The following is a 15,207-nucleotide window of genomic DNA, read 5'->3' as shown; positions in this document are numbered from 1 at the left end:
TAATATAATGATGTGATTCTCAACTGTTCTTCCCACTCCAGTCGCAAATTTCTAAATGGTGTTACTACAGTTGATAGCAGAGGCTCGGTAGCAGTAATTAACTGCCTGGAGGCATCAGAAGGAAAGAATCAATCTGGTTGATGTATGAAAATTCTGTCTTGGATGCCCCTCCCTTTATTATCATAATATCTCTAGTTCTTTTGTTTTGTGCATTTGAACCAGGATCTTACTATGTAGCCCGGGCTGGTGTGAAACTCAAATGCAAGACCAGGGTGGCTTTAAATCTACTTGCTTCTGCTTCACCACACCCAACAAGATCTCAAATTCTAATAGAGAATAGAAATTAACTACCTTTTGGCAATCTTTACATCATTATCTACCTGGAAATATTTATGTTGCCTCAGTGGAGTTTCTCCAACTTCCTTAATGCCAATTACTTGTTTTCAATAGCATAAAACGACATTCTCAGACATGGTTATCCCTTTTCATATTCTTTTTCTGGTCTGAAAGCCTTCCAGATTGCGTGGGAAGTCCCAGGCTCTTGAATGAGACTTAGGAGGCAGAGAACATAAAAAGATGCCCACGAACAGACCTTGGTCGATTTTAAGGCAAACAGCAGTGGAGAGGCCCGGGGGCAGATGGAATTCAGGGTGAGAGTCCGGATTTGTGAGCTAGTGTTGCTTCAGCATCTCGCGGTGTGTTTGTGGGGAGGCTACTCTTGGCTCCTCCCCTGTCCGGTCCACATCACCTTACGCCTCCGCTTTTGCGTAACTATATTAATAGAAGAGAACACTTCATGTCCTGGTGCTCAGACCCCAGAGAGAAGCTGGCTGGAGCTTGGCAGGTGGGCTTGTAGCAAGGAGATGGGTGGGGGAGTGGGAGGAGGGATTCCGGAGTGGCATTCGAAGTAGCCAATGGTAGTACTCGTAGGGGGCGGGATGGAGGCACTGTGATCGTTTAGCCAATGGAGGACGAGCAACTACTGGAGCGACCTGGTGACGTGAGGAGCGTTCCATTCCGCCAGCGGTGGGCGGTTGCCACAGCTGGTTTAGGGCCCCGACCATTGGGGCCCCTTGTCAGGAGGAGGCACCCTCCCTGTCAGGGAGAAGTCGCTACCACCTTTGGCTGCTGACGGGATTCCCCCGGGACAGTGCACTTTCTGCCCTCAGTTGCCAGCCGAGTTCAGTGTCCCTTGTTCAGGTAACAAGGGGTGGGGGTGGGGGGGTGGTCTCCGGGGCTCGGCTCTCTGGAGGGCTGCATCTCCCTTCAGCTCCGCCGGGACCCAGGGACGTTGGCACCGCCCTGCTCAGCTCGCCAGCCACCTAGCCCCTTTGCCCGGGGTGACTACACGTGGCGGGGCGTGTGTGAGTGTGTACGAGCGTGTGGACGCGTGTGCGTGTGGATGTGGCGCGCGTCCCAGCCAGCCTGGGGCGGTGGTCGGCTGCGTGGCGGAGGCAGGGCGGGCCTTCTGAGGACGAGCCCGCTGCACAGCCCTGGCTTCTGGCGCTAGGCTGCTGAACCCGGTCGCTGCTTTCCGACGGATTTTAATTTTCCTTCTCCCAGGTTGGGTCCCCCCTTCCTAGTCTGTGTTCTCCTGCTGGGTCAGTTTATGGGGGCGGGGGGATTGTTTTCCAGGTTAGTTTTACACAAAGGAAGTGATCTTTGCACCTCTGGGGCCCCCTCCCCTTTCCTGAGCCTTACACCTTTCCATCTTGTTGCTAGGCTCTTAGTCCCCTTTTGGACCTTTGCCCTCTCTAGCTCGGGAATGATCGCTGGCTGGTTGTTTCTTGCTCATCGGGCTGCAGGCTTCCGCCTCATTCTTGCCAGCATGGGGCATGTGGTGCCAGTAAATAGAGGACACAGCCCAGCACCTGAGAGGAAGAGAAGGATGACAGTGACTGGGAAAGGCGAGGCCTGGAAATCCAGGATGCTGAATGGAGCTGGAAATGTCCTAGAAAGCCCCCAGGGGACTTATCTTAGCTGCTGCCACCGCCCTCAGCCACCCCCAACCCCATCATCAGTTGCCCAACCATCCCAGAATCTCTCCTGTTTAAGGAAGCCTTTAAAAAAATCTACAATGTGATGTAGTTTCATTAAGGGGCTCACATATGTTAAGCTAGATCAGCGAGACAGTTTCATTTCAGACTCAGGAAGTTACAGAAGGTTTGATTAGGGGAAATCTATTTTGTGTAAATGTGTTTATGCTTACAGAATGCTCAGAATAGGCTATATCAGCCAGAGGGTTACTTGTTCCCTCCTGTGAGTAATATTTGAATATTGAAGAAAGAAGGAGAAGTAGAAGAGGCATGGGGAAGGTTACTTAGGGAACAGCAACAACAACAAAACAACAACAACAACAGACCTGCTAGTATTATTTTACAGATTTCTTACTTTAGGAGAGTAAAGAACGTTATGGTGTAGTAGAAAGTACCTGGGCCTGGAAGTTGGTGGGCATGCTTTCTCCTTTCGGCTTTGTTGCTGTATGACCCTGGATATGTCATTTCCTCTCAATGGTCCTCGGTTTACGTATGTGTTAAGTTTAGTCATTGGGATGACCACTTACAGAATTCCTACTCACTTCTAAGACTCATATCATAGAACCAAAATCATCAGTATGGTTTGGAAATAGGATTGATTATTTAAGAAATATTAGTCCCTGGGTGGATGGGTGGGGGAACACCCTCATAAAAGCAGGGGGAAGAGGGATAGGGTAGGGGATTTATGGACAGGAAACCAGGAAAGGGGATAACATTTGAAATGTAAATAAAAAATATCCAATATTAAAAAAAGAAATATTAGTACTCTCCCCCCTCTGGAGAACTGGTTTGTTTGTTTTCCTTCTTTGAGAACAAACATAGAACAGAAATAAAATTTTCAAACTTTCCCATTCCCACTCCTTCAAGCGGTGTTCATCTTTCTATCTCTGGGAAACAAGTGTTCAGTTGTTTTTTGTTACTCTTATCTCAACGCCTCCCTCCCTTTCTTTTTCTTAGGGCTCTTGATAATGTTTGGCCCAGCGGCAACAATAGTAGACGACTTGATTTTCAAGCTCAGCCTCTGCGTCTTCTCTTGAGTAGTCACGAAGCCCATCTTGGACCAGGAACTCCAATCATGTCTGTGATGGTGGTAAGAAAGAAGGTGACAAGGAAGTGGGAGAAACTCCCGGGCAGGAATACCTTCTGCTGTGATGGCCGCGTCATGATGGCCCGGCAAAAGGGCATCTTCTACTTGACCCTCTTCCTCATCCTGGGGACGTGCACACTCTTCTTTGCCTTCGAGTGAGTTTTCATTGAATATCGTTGTCTGGTTATGGTTAACTTGGGTTCAAGGGATGACACTGTACTTCCTGGGCATTTGTGGTGGTCCTCGAATGATTTTACTCTTTTGTTGAATGATATCTATAGGCTGTATTTATTGAATTCACTGCTTTGTGGTTATAGTAGAATACATACTTCCTAAAAAGGCCAATAGTTTTAATATTGGTTTCATAGCCCTGAGAAAGTTTGTCTTAATTTTTCACCTCCTTTCATTGACAGTAACTTAGTGATAAATAAATGACTTTTCTACCCTTCCCAACTCTGGGAGTAACTCTTGTTGTTATAATACCCCTCAACGATATCCACTTAATCTGCTGTTCAGGGTCCTATTGCTGTAAGCGGTAGTTCTTACCTAGGTGTTCATTTGAAAAGCAAACTGAATTGAGAACCTGAGAATTGGTCCCAGCATCAGCTGTACCACAAAGGGGCTGTGGGAATGCCGTACGGGTGCTTTGGAAATGTGAGTTGTTTTTTCTTCCAAAAATCACTCAATATCCCAAGGCTACACAGAGAAACCCCATCTCAAAAAGAAAAAAAAAACCACTTGAGTATGAAAAAAAATTATAAGCATTCTGTGTAAGCCTGATTAGCCTTGGAGTTAATTTTTTATGCAATGTGACATGTAGTACTAGAGATACTGAAGTCTGTGTAGGTGACCAGTTGGAGTCTAGTGCACTGTGGCGTGATAACTGAGTATGCTGAGAGTGATTCCATGCTCTAGGGATGGGAGCAGTGCTAATTGTTTTGGGATTACTGTATTAGGAAGGACCTTGCGGAAACGAGGTGTACGTGTGTCTGCTGAGGGCACACCTGACGTGAGCCTACCATGGTTTGTGCTCATGGGTGACCTGGAAATAGACTTCCCGTCCTGGGGTGTGGTTGGCAGATGCCAAGGGGGCTCCTCAGCCAAACTTAGTAGGTAATTAAAACGAGCTTCAGTCCCCTGGGACTCACTTTTGCTTTTGTCTAAGGGCTACAGGCTTTCGATGTGCATCTAACAGTGATTTGAGGGCTACTTTGCTAGACTTTTGATGACTGCGGCTGGCTTGAGTAACAGCAGTGTTATAATGTTCTATAACAGAGCTGGTAAAATAAGATCAAATGAACTCTTTGCTAAAGGTCCTTTTGTTGTTACTGCCTCTGACTTTGTGGAGTTTTTCTGTGAAGTTAGGCAGGTTGCTGAAAGCTTACCTCTTTTCCATTCTGAGTTTTACAGCTCAGTCTGTGTGTGTGTGAGTGTGTGTGTGTGTGTGTGTGTGTGTGTGTGTGTGTGTGTGTGTGTGTGTGTGAATGTACCATGTGCTTCCGTGCGATACAAGTGAGCATGTGCAGCCAGGCAAGGTTATGCATAACACAAAAGAGTTTGCTTTCCTTCAGCTCACTCTTTCCACATTTTTCTTGCTCCGTTTCTGCTTTTCTTCTCTAAGGAAGCACACGTTGAATCCTGATGTCAGTCTCTGTCTTTTTTGTTCCTTTGGTTCCATCTATCTTTGCCATTAGCTGCTTATGATTGGAATTTCTCATGACAGTTATGAGAGTTGTTTTCAGGCTATGGCTGAATTGGAGAAACACCCAAAGCTGTGGCTTTTTGGCTATTTTTTTTCTTTTGTACCTGGAAGGCTTAAAGAGAGTGTGACTTGGATCTGTTCCACTTAGGCCCCTGAAGGCCTCTGAAGAAAACTGCCCATGGGATGAAGCTTCTAATTAGCTAAATTACTGTTCAACAGAGGCGTGATAAGTTCTTCCGAGATGATTCCTGTTTCGAAATTATTCTTTGGATTCTTTCTTTCTCTCTTTCTGTCTGTCTGTCTGTCTGTCTTTCTTTCTTTCTTTCTTTCTTTCTTTCTTTCTTTCTTTCTTTCTTTCTTTCTTTCTTTCTTTCTTTCTTGTAGATATGAAGAGTGAAGTTGTTTGTAAAACTGCCCGAGTTTCAGCTGTGTGTTTGAAAGAGTAAATATTTCAAAAGTATAGGCAGGGGAGGGAGGGGAGAAGGAAGTAAATGTGTTAGCTTAGGAGTGGAGAATGGGGAAGTGTAAATCTGACCAAAGAGAGAACTCCAGCGATGAATGCTTGTAGGTGATGAATGCTTTTAATAAGTAAGGTGGAGTCTTGTGTGTGCCTGTGTGTGCCTGTGTGTGTGTGTGTGTGTGTGTGTGTGTGTACCTATTTATCTGAGTCACATATGCAGACACATGGATAATCAAAGTGGTGCTTCCTTGTGCCTATCCAATGGTAGGCTGTACAAGGCACAACATAACTATGAAGAATGGAGTTTTTTTTTTCTTGTTGACTAGTTAATAATTTATTCTGAGTCAAATAGTAGAGGGTAGGATTTGGAGGACAGAGTTGGGGCTCTAATGTTAGTATTAAGATGCAATGAGACCTAAGGAAACCAGATAGTCAATGATCTAGTCCCTATTTTCAGGCAGGTGATGATGGCACTTGACACTACACTTGGTCTTAGCCAAATCTGTGTATTTGGATACACAGATTGCTGTCTGTTTTCATTCTCAAATTATCCGTAAGTCTAGGCTTCGCATCATCTGGCTGTTACATTTTGGCCCCCCAGGAAGATAGTTCAAATCTTGCTCCACATCTGGATGTGCTTTTTATCAACCTGGTCCTGTTGGCAGCAGGTGCTTAGGAACAAGCGTGAGCAGATTTATGGCTGTGTTTGGCATAACCGTGGGCCAGCCAGATGGCTTGAGCAGTCTGGTCAGTCATGTGGGTGCCCCCCTCATGAAAATCGTGCAAGTGCAAGTGCCAGCCTTGCATTTTGAGATTTTGCCTTTCCAAATCTTGAGTGTTCAAAGTGATCCACAATTTTCAGTGGACAGTTTGGATATTAGATACCTAAAATGGCGTAAAAGATCTTTTGCTTGCGAGCAGTTAGTACCAAATCCTTAGAAGTGTTTCTGAGAAGTTAGGTGGTCATCCCTCTAGGTTGTTGTCGCAGAATGGACATTCAGTAGGAAGTTGTTGAATCTCTGGTAGTTCTGTCTGTGATTCTGCCTGTCTGTCTGAAAGCACAAAAGGAGAGTGCAGATTACCAGTAGGTAACTGTCTTTGTGGTAAGTCTGTATAAAGTTAAAAGTGGAATGAAAAATTTAAAATGCTTAAAGGCAAAATATTTTCTGATTAATTCTGGGGCTGGGGTATTTAGGAAATGTGTGTGGGTACCAGTTTCAGCTTTCTGCAGAAAGAGCAATATATTTATGCCTTTCTGCTCAAATCCTGTCCGGTTTATGTTGGAACATTACAGCAGAATGACCATGACAACCTGTGAACTCTCCAGCTACTAAAAAGCTTTTGTGATATCTGGTTTAACACTAAATCCTGAGGAAGTGTAGGCTTTGGGAAAGGATCAAACACATTGTCTTCTGGAATGAACTTGTTAGGTTTCTTTTTAAAGTATGCGACCAGATTTCTAGTGGGATCAAAGTCCTCAAACATTTTATGTGGCAAGAATGACTGTATGACCCTTGATCCCTACATAGAAGTACGTGCTGCTATGCTTGGCGTTTATCCTCTCTGCGTGCTGTATGTGGAGGAAATTGTATCAAGGCACTGTCAGACCAATTTTTGTCAGATTGGTCCCCCTGGGTGCTCTTTGATGTGCATATTAGAAGAGAAGTCACTGAATTGAATAAACTAGAAAAAGGATATTGCATAGTAATGAACTGTTTTAGCGCACCCAAAATTTCCTCCTCTTTCAAATTCCTTTAACTGTATATCCTTTCGTTGTACGTAATAATCACATGACATGCCTTACATATCAGAATTCTTATTTTGATTTTTTTTTTGGAGATGGGGTCTCGGGTAGCTCAGGGTGACCTTGAATTTCCTGTGTAGCTAAGGATAACCTGGAGCTCCTGATCCTGGCTTCCTTCTCCGGCTGACTATTGTTATCACAGGTCTGTGAGATGACAGCCAGCTTGGCTAGTCTCTGGTTTCTATTGGGTTTACATTCCTCTTTTGTTCCATAGAGCTTCAAGCTCTTTCAGGCTCAGGTGTTACCTCCTGTGTCTGTAGCCTCCTGTGGTGATCTGCACTGGAGTAGCTGGGGGGGGGGGTGTTGGGTTGGGTTTGGGGATTTAGCTCAGCGGTAGAGTGCTTGCCTAGCAAGCGCAAGGCCCTGGGTTCGGTCCCCAGCTCCGGAAAAAAAATTAAATGTTGCCGGGATGCACTTAAAATTCCAGTCTTAACTCACAGAATCCTAGCCTGGAGGAGCTGGAAAGGGTTCAGGACACTATCTCCATCCTTTTGTGGTTTACGAAATCAGGCCCACAGCAGTGAACTAATACAAGTTCTGTTGAATGCTCATCTTTTAGCTATGGAATTATGAAGACATTCAAATTATTATATTAAAGTTGTGTGTAATGCCAAGCTCATGCTCCTAGGAAACCAAGGATTATTTTGTACAGAACTAAGAGCATTCTGGCATGGCATTCTTGCAGGAGCACTGTGGCTTATCTCTAAGTGAAGATTTAAAATGTAAGATGCTTTGTGAGTTATTGAAGGATCATTGCCTCTGTTGCCACTCCCATGCCTGGATCCCAGGATGAGAAGTGCTGGGAGGAAAATTGAGCAAGATATGCTCTTTACCTAGACACTCTGGGTGCTTATGACTCAAGAAGGCAGATCTGACAACAGTTAAACAGGTTTAAGGAAATACAGAACTACAGAGACCAAAGCGACACTTTGACATGGTAGAAATCTACTGTATATCCTGAAGAGCATCCTTCACTGAGACTGGGAACAGGTGAAGGTGACTATCATGATCTCTGGCCAAGACAGTGTTCCTTCGGGAGCTGCTATGGGAACACCAGTTTAGCACTTTATATGTGGGCTAGAACTGTTCTGTACATGGCCAACCAAATGGCTGTTTTAGGATGCCGTCAGGGCCAGTGACCTTTTTTATTATTAGTCCACTGCAATTCTTCTTGAGACAAGGTCTCATGTAGCCTTGGCTAGCCTCAAATGTACCATGTTGCTGAGAATGACTCGGAATTCTTGATCCTTCTCTGTCTCTCTTTAGTGGGATTGCAGGAATGTGTCACTATGTCTAGTTTATGTAGTGCTGAGGTTGAAACCTTAGGCATCCTGAATGCTAGACAAGCACAAGAGTAACCGAGCCACATCCTTAGCTGTAAACCTAATTCTTGATAAAGTATGTTCTTTGAAGATGAGTCTCCCAAACACTTTTATTTCCTTTAATAATTCTCAATGGTTCTTTCATTCAGAATTCCTCTGTGTGTTTTTAATCTCTCCTTCATTTTTATAGTAATGGCTTAGATACTGTCAGTCTGCTTTTAAAATGTTCATTAAAGTTTCATCTCGATGTCGTCCTTACTTTCCAACCCAAGGCTTCACTATTGAGTTGTACCCCCCCCCTCCACTGAGGATTATAGTCTTTCTTTTCTTGAGGTGGATTTCTTTATGTTGTTCAAGTGCCTTTGAACCCACGTGGGCCTCCTATTTCAGCTTCACAGTTATATGGGGCTATAGGCAAGAAGGAGAGTGAGTCATTTGCTTGGACATTTGGTTGTTTTAGAAAGGGTCCACATAGTCAAGGCTGGCCTGCAACTTTCTAAGTAACTCACATTGGCCTTTAATCTGTGATCTTTCTTATCCTGGTCTCCCGAGTGCTACGATTCTGAGCATGAGCCACCATGCCATTTAAGAATGGAACTTAAGTATTCAGGTCTCGATTTCGGAAAAGGTGAGTGCAGAGAACAAAGCTGACATTCGTAGAAATGCTTACCGAAGGAGAGAAGAGACTTCAGAAGTCTTCCCCCAAGACGCCAGAGCTAGTGTTGTTTAAGAATGAACAAAGGAGGCACCTTGTGTCTCTTGCCAAACCAGGAAGCTAGGTAATTCAGTGTAATTAGTGGGATGTCTCTGAAATGGAGCAATGAGAAGACTGGAGCCCTGTGATGATGATTAGATAAGGCTAGTTAATGGAAGACCTTGGAATACTGGTCTGTGGACTTTGGGGCTTAATACATACATACATGGTTGGCAGCAGGGCATTGTTCCAAGTTCTTAAGCAAGGGTATACTGTGATTGAAGTTTAAAAATTGTCATTACAACTAACATTTGGCAATTACTGAGTAGATATGCCTGGGTATATCTATTCTAAAAAAAAAGAATTTTTACCACCACAGAATCGAAAATGCTCATGTGGTTAATTTTTCTCCATTTCGACTGAAGCACGAGGGTTGTATATTTTACTTTGATAGTTATGTAGCAGAATGTCTGGGAGGTTAATTTTCAATTACATTTTAGACTTCCTCCCTTTCAGAAGACTCAGAGTGTAGCTATAATAACCTTGAAACTGTATTCTGGGTGGTGATTATACATGATTATTTTGTTCTAGAGATAGAGTCCTGTTAGTTTGTTTGTGTTGTCGTCACAGACTGTTACAGACTCTGCTTTCTCATATGTCTTCCAATTCTAAAGGCTAGAGAGCCTTAGGTTAAAGTACTGGCAGAGTCAGGGTCTGGTAAGAACCTATTTCATGGCTTACAGGTAGCTGTCTTCTTGCAACCTTATATCATAGAAAGGCATGGTGACTTTTGTTAGTATGCATCATTAATCTTATTCATGAAGATGGAGACTTAAGGTTGACACAAATCATTTACCAAGGGCTCCATCCGAACAGCAGATACTACTGAATTGAGGTTGGGATTTCAGAATGAATTTTGTAGGAAGCGAAGCATTCAATGCATGCCAGGGAAATAGGGAATGAGAAGACAACTATCTACCCATATCTAGGAGGAATGAAAGCGAAGTGTTATTTCTATCATGTTAGCTCAAAGGGCATTATGAGGCTGGGATCCTTAGACCCATCTTGCTGTTAAAAGCACAGTTCGTCCTTAAAGCCATCCTTAACAGCTGCTATTGGAACAGTCTCAACAGCCACCAGCTCCCCAAGAGAGCGCTTTCCTGACCACTTACAGTCCAGAGTCTGAATCACCATCCTAACACTTGATTATTGCTCTCAGCGTCTGCTTTTGCTGTTTCGTATGTTAGTTATGTTTTCCCCAAGAAAATGAGCTCTTATTTTTCCTGTTCTTCAGTTGTTAGACCAATAAATACTTGTTGGCTTATTGATTGTGCTGATAAAAGAACAAACAAAACATTAAAAATGTAGGAAGAGAGCTATTAGGGACTTCAAGACAGAGTGTTATGTAGAACAGTTTAGGATGGCAGTCTGTGAGGCAGAGCCCTAACACGGAATCTGGTCTCTTACCAGCCTCACTCATGAATCTATTTTGAGATTTATTTTTTCAAATGAATTGAAGTCTGTGCCATTACTATCATTCTTCCAACAAACTAGCATGCTGGGGGTGGGGCATGGGACATGACGCATTACCCTAGCCTGGCACTGCTGGATACTGCTAGTCAGTACCAGCATGTGGCTCATGGGAACATATGGGAATCCAGTATTCTAGTCCAGCTATGGAAGTCTGAGGTCAGTCAAGGAGTTGGGAAAGGATATTTTAAAAATGATAATGCTCTTTCAGGTATCAGAAATGAATGCTTGGTAGGCATATGGTTTATTTATCAAGTAAGAAAGGGAAAGTCTAAGCCCTAGAAGGAGGAAAGCCTCCTGGAACTTGGAAGACAAAGGAAACTTCTGTTTCCACGAGTGTATGGATATCATTATTCCAAGAAATGATATCTGTGGAAAGAAAAAGGGGTTTAAAAACAATAAGCTTATGCTTGTAGCTGACAGATTAAGTCTTTCTCTAAGACAACTTGGTGAAGTTTGAGCTTACCTTGACTTTAGGTAATTACTATGAAATTTTATAGGACCTTATTTCTATCAAAGATAGACTTCCAGCTTCCTGCAGTTATGAAACTGTCAAAAAATTTTAAAATGTTTGTAAAGTGATAAATACAAACTATATTTATAGTGAACAACATATTTTGATGCATGTATTTTTGTAGAATGGTTAAAATGTAGCTTTTTTTTTTCGGAGCTGGGGACTGAACCCAGGGCCTTGCGCTTCCTAGGCAAGCGCTCTACCGCTGAGCTAAATCCCCTACCCCAAAATGTAGCTTCTTAACACATGAAGCAAGCATTTCATATACTTATTTTTTCTTCTGGAGAGAACACTTAAAATCTATTTTGAATCACTTTCAAGTATTGCTATTAACTACAGTCACTATTATTGGTGGTGGGTCTCTTGAATCTAGTCTTCCTTATTGAAATTATGTGACTTTTGATCAATTGTATCCTCAACTTCCCCACATTGAATAGAACTTCTTTTGGCATGTGTTTCTCTGTGTTGCCTGGGATGGTCTTGAACTCATGAACATGAGCCTCCTGGCTCAGGCTTTGAATAGCTGAGACTACAGGCATACACCCCCATTCCTTGCTTGCGAGGCTGTTTTTATTTAAACATGTTTATTTAGATGAGAGAGACCATCATAGGCTGTAGTCCACAATAGTCTTAGTTGCTAGCTTTCCATGTTTCCTCTTATTTGGAGTAGAAAGGCCTGTTGGTCCCCCATCTGCCTTTCTAACCACGCCCACAGACTAGGGACAACTGGCTGCCTGTAGCCTCTCTCTGGAGTAGAGTAATACAATAAGCCTGTTGTGTGCTTGTTGACATACAGAGTGGATTGTTTTAGCAGGTGCAGAAGATAGTCTGTATGGAGATTACAGAGACTTTTATCCTTGATGGTGTAGTATAATTCAAATCGAAGTTGTCTTTTGTCTAGTCTACAGCAGGTGTTAGAATTGGACTTAGTCGAGCTTTTTGGTTCTTCTTTGTAGGGACCAGCAGTGATTTGAATATTTCCTTTGGTGGTGGTTTTACTAGCTCCTTAAAGAAAAGGAAATGGGATGGCTTAGTGATTAAAAGCTCTTGCTGCTCTTGAGGAGGATCTGGGTTTGGTTCCCAGCACCCATATGGTGGCTCACAACCAGCTCTAACTCCAGTTCCAGAGATCCAACACTCTCTGCTGACCTCTGAGGGTACCAGGCATGTGCATGGTGCACATACCTCCGTGCATGCAAGACATTCATTCATAAAGCAAAATAAATAATCTCAAAAGAGCAACAACCTCCCTTTCGTGGATAATCAGATAGCTCTGCTGTTTTAAAGCTTTAAAGAATATATTTACATTATTTCCCCCTTCCCTTCCCTCTACTAGTCCCTCCCATGAACCTCCCCCTCCCTCTAGAAATATGGTCTCTTTTTCTTTAATTGTATTGTTACACACATACCCACACAACTAGTTCAATCCTTTCAGTGTTAAGATAACCAATTAGAGGACTCTTCCCTGGGGCCAGGACTATTTTCTCCTGCTCTTAGCATTCCTTAGTTGCCTGTAGTTTTCTTTGTTTATGGCTGGGGCCCCATGAACTCTCCCTCTTGGATTGGAGACTCTATACAAGGCAGGCCTGGTGACATTGCTCCTTTGTTTTGCAGATCGATCTTACAGATGATCAATGATTGGGGAGAAATCTGTTTTCTGTTAGTGCAGTGATTACACGTGACTTACTCACGAAACGTGACTTTATGATTCTCCTGTGTCCTTTGGGTCTCTGGCAAGTGGTGGTGACTTTTGTTTCTGAATTTACTTTTTGATTATGTGTTCCTGTGACGGGAGGAATGGAAACAAACTAGTGATATGTAGGTTAGTTACCCTGAACCCATTTGCCAGATCCTTTAGTTCTTGACATGCTCCCTCCATGTCCTTTTGACTTTTAGGAGAAGAAAATATATTGCTAAAAGAAAGTTTAAGACCACAAATTATATTTTAAAATGAATAGGCCACTGAAATCATTTTGCAGGTTCCATACATGAGCTCACTTTCATTGTAAATACTCATTAGCCTAATATAACAATGAGTTCACAACCCCCACCTTGTGCACTTATGTTGTGGAGGGGAGGCAGGGGAGCATCTCATGGGGGTTGTTCTACAACTGGAGCAAACGTGCAGCTTGTTAGACATTTGCCCTGAATAGACTGCGGCTTGCTCAGTTGCTGATAAAGTAAGCTTTTTTCCTAGCGTCCTTTCTTTGCTCTCCCTCCACTCCTTGCTCATCCACTTATAGTCTGCCTCCAGTGATGAGCTCTGTTTTCAAGGAGAAATGTGCCTCGGGAGGAGATGGATAAAAATAGGTCAGTGATACTGCTCATCACATACTCTCATTCATTCGGTTTGATAGTTCAGATCAACAAGTACTTATTGATAGCTTCTTTGTTCCCTTACTAGAATGGAGATCTAGCAAATCTAAAATCAGATGTTAATAGTAATAAAGGTTATTTATTTAGTGTCCATTATGCATCAAGTATCCTTTTAAGCACTTTTTTTTTTGGTTCTTTTTTTTTTTTTTTTTCGGAGCTGGGGACCGAACCCAGGGCCTTGCGCTTCCTAGGTAAGCGCTCTACCACTGAGCTAAATCCCCAGCCCCTTAAGCACTTTTTTATACTAGTGCATTTGGTCTACACAGTGACCTCCTGAAATACTATTATTATCCCCATTTTACAGATCTGCAATCACCCAACTGGGAGTTAGTAGAACCAGAATTTGAACCCAAGTGTCTTAGTCAGGGTTTCTATTCCTGCACAAAACATCATGACCAAGAAGCAAGTTGGGGAAGAAAGAGTTTATTCAGTTTACACTTCCGCATTGCTGTTCATCACCAAGAAAAGTCAGGACTGGAACTCAAGCAGGCCAGGAAGCAGGAGCTGATGCAGAGGCCATGGAGCGATGTTTCTTAATGGCTTGCTTCCCCTGGCTTGCTCAGCTTACTTTCTTAGAGAACCAAGACCACCAGCCCAGGGATGGCACCACCCAAAATGGGCTGGGTCCTCCACCCTTGATCGATAATTGAGAAAGTGGCTTACAGTTGGGTCTCATGGAGGCATTTTTTCAGCTGAAGCTCCTTTTTCTGTGATAACTCCAGCTTGTGTCAAGTTGACACACAAAACCAGCCAGTACACCAAGGTTCCATGAAACCAGTTTCTTGTTTTTATGAAGTCAAGTTGAGGGAGGTGAAATCAACATACTGAAATGACACAGGGCCTTCATAGTGAAGGCAGGAGGAATGCTACTTCCCATAGGCCTTTTTGTAGGAGACAAGACTTCTTTAAGTCCCAAATTCTTCATTTATCAATAAATACAAGGGGTCCTAGCTTGTAGCTTAGGTGTGAGACGTGGATGAAATATAGTGTTTAAAGTAGTTAACAGGTGCCTGGTAGATGGTAAATTAGAGTTGCCATGATGACAGTGATGTTTCTAGGACCTGAACGATAAGTCCATTTGGGTTATGAAGAGGAAAAAAATGCATCATGAGGAAAGACAGAAATAGATATGGTGTTGGGAAGTGGCGTTAAGGAGGTTTCTTATCCCACTGCTGATGGTCATTCATCACTCATTAGCTGAGCTATTTGGGGAGACAGAATGAATGGACGTTACAGACTCAATCAGCAGTCTGGAAGCTTTTCACTGGTCTTAAAGCATGCTGAGATACCCTCTGTGTGCCACGGTGAGCCTGCTTCCTGATTGTTCCTACTTTTTCTCCTCTTCATCAAGCTCAGTCCTAATGCCGGATGAATGGATATGAACTGCTCTGAATGATCCCGGAGCAAAAGTACCCTATGGTGCTTACAAGTCCAGGCTCTGTTACTTCTCTGTCCCTAGCCAGTGTCAACCTTTCCTGAGGCAGACAGAATGTTCCTAGGGCCCTGATAAGAGGCATGAGTTAACTTAGGTGAAAGGGAGTTCCTTTCAGATTGTTTTTGTATGCCATAGGTGACCTCAATCAAGTATGTACCAAGGTTACACTGTATTCAGAATCACATCTTAAGCATTTGGAACTTTCAGGGGGAAGTAAATGACATAGTGTTTGCCCTGGAGATCTTCT

At 43.2% G+C, this 15,207-nt stretch overlaps 1 protein-coding gene across 4 annotated transcripts in view; it reads left to right on the top strand.

Moving 5' to 3' along the window:
* The first annotated feature begins 801 nt into the window (after nucleotides 1-801).
* The window catches only part of Zdhhc9 (zDHHC palmitoyltransferase 9), a 36,124-nt gene continuing 21,718 nt past the window's right edge, over nucleotides 802-15,207 (top strand). The window contains exons 1-2 of one of the 4 annotated variants that reach the window (XM_087599633.1): nucleotides 802-844; nucleotides 2,994-3,278. In XM_087599633.1, the coding sequence (XP_087455759.1) occupies nucleotides 3,112-3,278 (167 nt within the window). In that variant the 5' untranslated portion in view covers nucleotides 802-844; nucleotides 2,994-3,111. 4 annotated transcript variants of the gene reach the window in all.

The sequence above is a fragment of the Rattus norvegicus genome, chromosome X (genome assembly GCF_021556685.1).
Source record: "Rattus norvegicus strain SHRSP/BbbUtx chromosome X, alternate assembly SHRSP_T2T, whole genome shotgun sequence".
Taxonomy (NCBI): Eukaryota; Metazoa; Chordata; class Mammalia; order Rodentia; family Muridae; genus Rattus; species Rattus norvegicus.
Note: the sequence above shows the minus strand (reverse complement) of the source record. Positions and strands in the feature narration are given on the sequence as shown.